Source organism: Hordeum vulgare, chromosome 1H (genome assembly GCF_904849725.1).
Source record: "Hordeum vulgare subsp. vulgare chromosome 1H, MorexV3_pseudomolecules_assembly, whole genome shotgun sequence".
Classification (NCBI taxonomy): domain Eukaryota; kingdom Viridiplantae; phylum Streptophyta; class Magnoliopsida; order Poales; family Poaceae; genus Hordeum; species Hordeum vulgare.
The window spans coordinates 453409137-453416141 of NC_058518.1; the positions used below are offsets into that span (position 1 = coordinate 453409137).

Genomic DNA, 7005 nt, shown 5'->3' on the forward strand with positions numbered 1-7005 from the left:
ATGAAACTGCGTTCATGTTCGAAAATTGTTCTAAAATTTGGAAAAATCTTCTTGATTTTAGAAAATGTTAAATATTTTAGAAAATGTCTTTTTCCAACATTTTTTAATAATTAGGAAAAATCTGGATTTTCGAAAATTTGTCTTGTTTTTTTTTAAATATCATGTTTTCAAAAATTATTTGCGTTTATGAATTTGTTTAGGATTTTTCAAAATTGTTCTCATTTTCAAAAATAACTCAAGATTCAAAAAAATTCGTGCTTTAAAAAGTTGTTTGCGCTTCCAAAATTGTTCGGGGTTTTTCAAAAGTGTTCTCCATTTCAAAATTTTAATCTCAAAATTCAAAAAATGTTCACGCTTTCAAATTTGTTCTCCGTTTTAAAAAATATTCATATTTTCAAACAATGATTGGGAAATTCAACATTTGTTCGTTTTATTAAATATGGAAAAGGAAAAAGGAAAAATGAACAAAAAAAGAAAACAAGAAATGTAATAAGCAGAAAAGGAAAAAATGAAACAGAAAAAAACTGGGTCGGCTCATTCGGACGACCACCCTGTGCGCCCGAGCGACTCCCTGCCGCAGAATGTGCCAGGTAGGAGTGGGAGGTCCTATTGGATGCATCGAATAGGTGCAGCTTCGCACAAGAGGAGCCTACTGGCGCGCTTTCTGGACGTTTGACGCTGATTCACTTGTTCCCGCGCCCATTTTGTTTGTTCTACTGTTGTTGTACTGTTTTCTGTTGTTCTATTGTTTTCTGCTGGTTCAGCTGTTCCAAAAATACTACTAGGTATTTCACTGTTTCATATAAAATTCCTACCAGAAGTTTCACTGTTTTTTGGAAACTGGTTGTAAGGAAGATTATGAATTGAAACATAGGAATTTCACTGTTTCATGGACACTTTGAATTTATAAGGTATTTTCTGTGTAAACAAATATAAGAACGCTCAGATCACTATTTTAATGATCTAAAGGCTCTTATATTAGTTTACGGAGGGAGTATTATTTACTTTTATAACGGGTTGTAAGGAAGATTATAACTACCAGGAGCTTCGAAAACATTTTGTAAGGTAACTATGATGGTTTCTAAAACAGTTGTAAATGTAAAAAAAACAGTCTATTTTACCAATTAAATCTACTGGAAAATAATTTTCAAATAATCTTAAGAATTTTTTTACAAATTAGATCTGCTGGCAAATTAAATTTGTTTCCTGTTCTTTTTTTCCTTTTCTGCTTATTTTCTTTATTTTTTTCTTTCCTTTTTCCTTTTCATTTTTATTTGAAGCAAAAACATTTTTCCAATTTTAAGAATATTTTAGGAAAATCCAGAACATTTTTTGAATTTACGAACGAAGTTTGAAAATGATAAAAGTTTGAAATTTGGATCTTTTTTAAAAGCAAGAACAGTTTTAGAAATTTAAGAAAAAAATTCACATTTAAGAACAATTTTCAAACACAAACTTAATTAGAAAATTGAACATTTTTTTGTTATTTCGAACATATTCCAAAATAGCAAACATTTTTTTCAAATATGAACCATGTTTGGAAAATCCCGAGTAGTTTTTGAAGTTATGGATGTTTTCGAAAAATGGCAACTATTCGAAATTTAGATCATTTTTATAAAAACAAAAACATGATTCTATTTTGAAATACAAATCATTTTTTGCAAATCCAAAACATTTTTTGAAAATCCAAAAGATTTTAAAAAAGCAAAAATAGTTTTCGAATTTGAAGATTTTTTTTTGTAAATCCATACATTTTTTTCGAAAATCCATAACATTTTTAGAAAATCCAGAATTTGTTTTGAAAATCCAGATCATGTTTCTAAAAAGCAAAAAAAAAATTGAATTTGAATAAAAACTTTTGTAAATTCCGAATATTTTCTGAAACAGAAACGAAAAGAAAGGAAAGAAAAAAGAAAACAAAAAATGGTTAGGGAACCTTCTTGATGTTTTCCAATTTAGAAAATCCGGCTGGAAACCTTAGGTTCCCTAAACCGGTGGCTGGAACAGTTATATGGGCTGGCCCGTGGTGCCTGACGATTTCCCAAATTGAGGACCTGTAATGCAGTCTTTGACGGACTACAACAACGAGGAGGAGTAGTCTATGTGTACTTTATTTTATTTGTCTGTTTTATGAATTTGTTTTTGCTTGTTAGTTTGTATCTGAATTTTAATGTTTGCCGATGAACTAGTTGAATATTTTAGTATTTACTTTTTCATGTATATTTGAATGCCCGCGTTGTATATTTAGCGTCACTCGTGGAGCATGGCCTGTGGTGTGTTAAATTTTGCAGCACGTTCACGCTTCCAAAAACGCAATTTCAATGCCTAAAAAGATAACTAGCGCGCTACAGCGCATCTGTTGGAGATTTCTGTGGCTGAGTGCTAGTCCCTGCTGGTGAAACTTGAGCATCTGTTGGAGATTTCTGTGGCTGAGTGCCAGTCCCTGCTGGTGAAACTTGAGCAGCGGATCAGAGTCATCATACTGTACTGCACATGTCAAGGACTTCGGGATTTTTTTCCTAAATGACGGTCTCAAGTTCCTGAACCCATAGTTCTGAAACTTCAACAAATATCGGCCCTTTCCCGTCAGCGCCACACACCACAACAGCGAGGATTTGCAGCTCAGCGCGACGGTGCAATTCTTAGCCAGGGTCGACACTCGACACCATGACTGGTGCAGTAGAGAATAGAGATGCTCGCACCCAGTGGCATGAGGTGTGGCGCCTACAGGAAGTAGTTGGATGTGAATCAAATTTAAAAAGTACTGGCTCATTTTATAGAAGAGCAGACAAAAAAAAAACTCATCAAGGAACTCACGAGACTTCAGTCAATTAAAGAGAAGAGCCAACCCCGGTCCCTAACAAATCTGATTCACAGCTAGTCAAAATAACCTGAATGAAGTTAGTGGGCACTCGGCAGTCGGCACTGCTTCTGCACACATCTCATTTGAGGTTATTTTCAGCACATCACACGTCTCATTTGAGGTTATTTTCAGCACAAAGGTCTACCAAGCATGTACAGAATGCACTGCACAGAGCGAGTAAATGGAACACATAACACGATGAGGTTCCAAATTCAGGAGGGTACTGTTCAACAGCAAAACTGACATGGGAAAAAGAATGGTGTACCTCTTCGAAAGAATAGCGAGGGTGTGCGTGGTCATGTAACTAATGCTATAGTATTACAGCCAAAAAAAAAAGCACAATTTGTACCACTAGTTCGTGCAGCAGCTCGTAAACGAAATTACCAGTGGAACACTATTGTACAAACCGTATTAATACAAGCAAGCCTGTGGTTTTCCAGGATAAGAGTCACCTTGCCAAGCATGGATCCATCAAGTTTCGGGTTAAGGTTTGGATACTGCATTTGCTGCGAGCCATTCAGATGAACTTATCTTCTCTCGTTTCACAAGAACGGACAGGGCCTTCAACATTTTGTTGTAGCTTAGTCATCCCAATCTACATCCCATCCGTCCTTGCTATTGGTCGGAGATCTCAAAGAAAGGCCATTTGCCGATATGCTTCCAGCAGATCCTTTTTCTGAAGGTTTTGCAGGTGCTTCATCGTCATCCCAGTCATCATCCCAGCCATCTTCCCAACCATCTCCTGTGCTTGTAGTGTTGTTTACACCTGATGAGTCCGGAGCCCGAGATCCCATCTCAAGCTGCTGATATGGGACCCCACCATCGCGCTTTGCCCCTGCAAACTTGCAACAAGCAAACACGGCCCCAACCAAGACAAGCGTGAAAACACCAAAATAGGCTCCATAGATTGGCTTCACGGTCGTTGCATAAGCTGTAAGCTGCTGAAATTGTTGTTGCCAATCATAAACTGGCTGCCTGGTGTGCAAGACACAATGCTCAGTCCCAACGTTTAGTGTAACCTCTCCACCATTTGGACCGTTATAGATTATGCTAACCTGCATATGAATTGACAATAAGTTCGGTAAGGCCATACAAATAAAGAATAACAGTTAAATTGACTGGACCACCAGCATGCCAAGAAGAAACGCATATTGCTTGTTAAAACAAATTAAAGTTGTATACCCTTTTAGATTCACCCTTGCTGAGAGGTACCAATGTCTGCTTGATACTTATATCTGATGTTGCTTTGACGTCAACAGTTACTTTTTTCTGGCCAGTATTCTGGACTATAAAAAATTGTCCAATTGAAGCTGCGAGAAGAAAGAAACATGATGAAGCTTTCTCAAGACTCATGGAATTGACGGTCATACAAGATAGTCCATATTATAACTGTACAAGCAAGCATAATGCTTCTTCAGATTCATTAAAGTGAAAGGCAAGCTAGATAGACCATGCTATGATTTGAGCTAGGAGAAATGCTACCGTGTGCAAACCTAATTGTCTGTCAAATTACCAGCATCTTATTCTCTAGTGATTCTTAACCTGTAAATGAATATTGCATTCACCAAAAGGTAACTAGTATGCTCTGAAGCGACTGTCCACTGAGGCACTAAGGCAGTAACTGATGTACATAGTTACTTAGTACTCCCTCCGTCTAGGTGCATAGGGCACATTAGGAGGAGCAGCGCGACCAAAGCAGTGATTGGATGGGGAGTAAACATTGGACCAAGAAATGCACCAATCACCTGTCAGTTTGTCCCTCATAATTTTGAGCAAAAAACAGTTATTAATCTTTAATTAATAGCATGACTCTTTGGCTAACCCATGCATGCTGAGGTACCAATCAGAACATGCAAACCGAATTTAATTCCTTGCATGCACGCCAGGCAAAAGCTGTTTCACACTATGAACCGAACAAAATAGGATGGCAAAGGTCTTTGCAGCGGAGAGAACGAGGCGGCGAGAAAAACAAGGAAAGAAATAATTGCTTCGCGCCTTAACGTTTTGGGATTATTTGATTTTCGTAAGATGCCTAATGGACCGAGACAGAGGGAGTAGTACAGTATTAAACAAAGCCCTCTGCAATTTTTATGCAGCAAAAAAAGTAGTTCCTTCAAGAACTATATACAAAGTCAGTACTTCACCGTCTCGCTATATCTCCAAATGGACCATGGTTACGGAATCATTGCAAGGAAGGCCATACCACTTAAGATACAAATTGGACAATGCACATAGAAGATAGAAATTGTACTACAATTAAAGCATTTACAAAGGATAAGACCATCTCGTGGACCTCACGTGATGGTGGGTAGAACCATTGTTTTATATACAAATGGAGTAAAATCTTGAAATTTTCGGAGGCTTCAATTTAAGATATGTAGTTCTGAAGACAAGCTTATGACTTTCTTGATTGGGAAATTCTTGATAGGATTTAGTATGAAGATATGTCAGTATTACTTGTGCTTGTGCTGTAAATATAGATACCATAGACTGCAGTATCAAAGTAGTTATCTGTTCTAAATAAAAGCACACGAAATGGGCTTCAACAACTTTCTATATTCTTGGTAAAATTTGATTTGCAGAGTGTTCCCTCTGTCTTTGCACTTGAAGGCCAATGTCCAGGGTTAATCTTTAGCACTAGCTACAGCCCAAGCCAACGCTCATAAGAATGACTGAAACATCAATGTCCAACTTACAAGAAAATGTATGCATCACCATTCATCACACTAGGTGACACGGAGATTGGAGCCAGAAACAACTATATCATTGACATATATTTAGCAATATAAGTAAGTCAGTGGCTTGAAGCTTCAAGTTTCGACATGACTAGTAACGTTACCTGTCTTAGACACCTGAAGGCAAGCAAACAATTCCCCTTTAATCAAACATGTGTCTGCTGGATCCTCACACTTCTCAGCCCCCTCTTTTGATTCATCTGCAGGCTTCTTGTTTCCTGAACTTCCTCCCCCTTCATGTCCTGTCCCGCCAGTTGATTTAGGAGTTCCGGGAGGGGGGCTCTCGCTGCGCTCATTCTTCGATGGCACCGGCTGCGCAGAGACCTGAGCTTCACCCCCTTCCTGCCCCTTATTCTCTGGCACACCTGATGGTGGCGGTGGAGAATCCTTTGGTGTTTGTGTCGTTTCCGGCGGTGGTGGCGTTTGCGTGGTTTCTGGCTGTGGCGGTGTTTCCACCTGTGGTGTTTTCTGGTGCTGTTTATCAGTCTCAGGGTGCTGCACAGGGGTTGATGATTGATCAAGTTGTTTGGAGGTGGCACTCTTTTCAGATCCACCTGTAGCGAGGGTAGGTGCAGGGGCTCCCTGAAGAAGAGATCAAAGCAGCCACTAAATCCGAAGCTCGTCCATATGCTCGGAAGAACGCCAATCCATTTCCAGAAAATAACCTAATAAGCTAGCTAACTCAAAGAACAGCAATCCTCACCTCGCCGGAGCCGGGCCTCTTGCCCTGCAAAACCCTAGCCGCCGCCGCAGGGTCCGGGAGCAGGGCGAAGGCTAGGAGGAGCACCGCGAGCGCGGCGAATCCGAAGGAGCCCATCGAATTCGGGGCGAAATTCCGGGCGCGTCGCGGGAGCAGGAGGCAGGCGTCAGCCGGCTCGTCGTCCGATCCGGCGGCGCGGGGGCGGCGCCGTGGGTCGCATCGGCCGCGGCGAGGGGTCCGGGGGGATCGGGATCTGGAAGGGGGGCGGGGCCTGATCGCCGCGTGTCGATCGAGATCCCTGTGGCCTGTGGAGTTTGGACGCTTCCGTCGATGCACGCACGGCGCGGAGGGGACGAGGAGGAGGAGGAGGAGGAGGAATTGGAAGTTTCGCAGGTCGGAACGGAACCCGGAGGAGGCTTGGGCAGCCGCGCACTCGCCCGCGCGCAGGTGCTCTGGTCGCAGTTTGACTCGAGATTTGGTGGTGAATTTGGACCGGTACGGGCAAAGTTCGCAAAAGATTTCTTTTTGTCAAAAAAAAAGGACGAACCCATTTACATGCGAAATACGGAGTACTTGACAACTTGTTAGAGGGATTGTGGTATCCCAGTCCATCAGGGTTTAAATCCTGATGCTTTCATTATTTTTGAATTTATTTCAGAATTTTTGGGGATACGCTTTTAGTAAAAGAAGATGTTCCAGTCATGATG

At 40.7% G+C, this 7005-nt stretch overlaps 1 protein-coding gene across 1 annotated transcript; it reads right to left on the bottom strand.

Moving 5' to 3' along the window:
• Positions 1 to 2988: 2988 nt before the first annotated feature.
• LOC123444681 lies at positions 2989 to 6790 on the bottom strand. Its single transcript, XM_045121486.1, has 4 exons — positions 6302 to 6790; positions 5703 to 6180; positions 4046 to 4173; positions 2989 to 3918 (listed from the first exon to the last, which is right to left on the bottom strand). The coding sequence occupies exons 1-4, from the start codon at positions 6413 to 6415 to the stop codon at positions 3445 to 3447; spliced, it is 1194 nt and encodes a 397-aa protein (XP_044977421.1). The 5' UTR covers positions 6416 to 6790; the 3' UTR covers positions 2989 to 3444.
• Positions 6791 to 7005: the final 215 nt, after the last annotated feature.

What these genes read in the sequence shown, in the direction of transcription:
- LOC123444681 (XM_045121486.1), bottom strand. Translation starts at nt 6,415, where the DNA reads ATGGGCTCCTTCGGATTCGCCGCGCTCGCGGTGCTCCTCCTAGCCTTC. An exon ending in AGAGGCCCGGCTCCGGCGAG is followed by an intron (nt 6,181 to 6,301) that starts GTGAGGATTGCT and finishes TCTCTTCTTCAG; the next exon opens with GGAGCCCCTGCACCTACCCT. An exon ending in CCTTCAGGTGTCTAAGACAG is followed by an intron (nt 4,174 to 5,702) that starts GTAACGTTACTA and finishes TTCTTCTCGCAG; the next exon opens with CTTCAATTGGACAATTTTTT.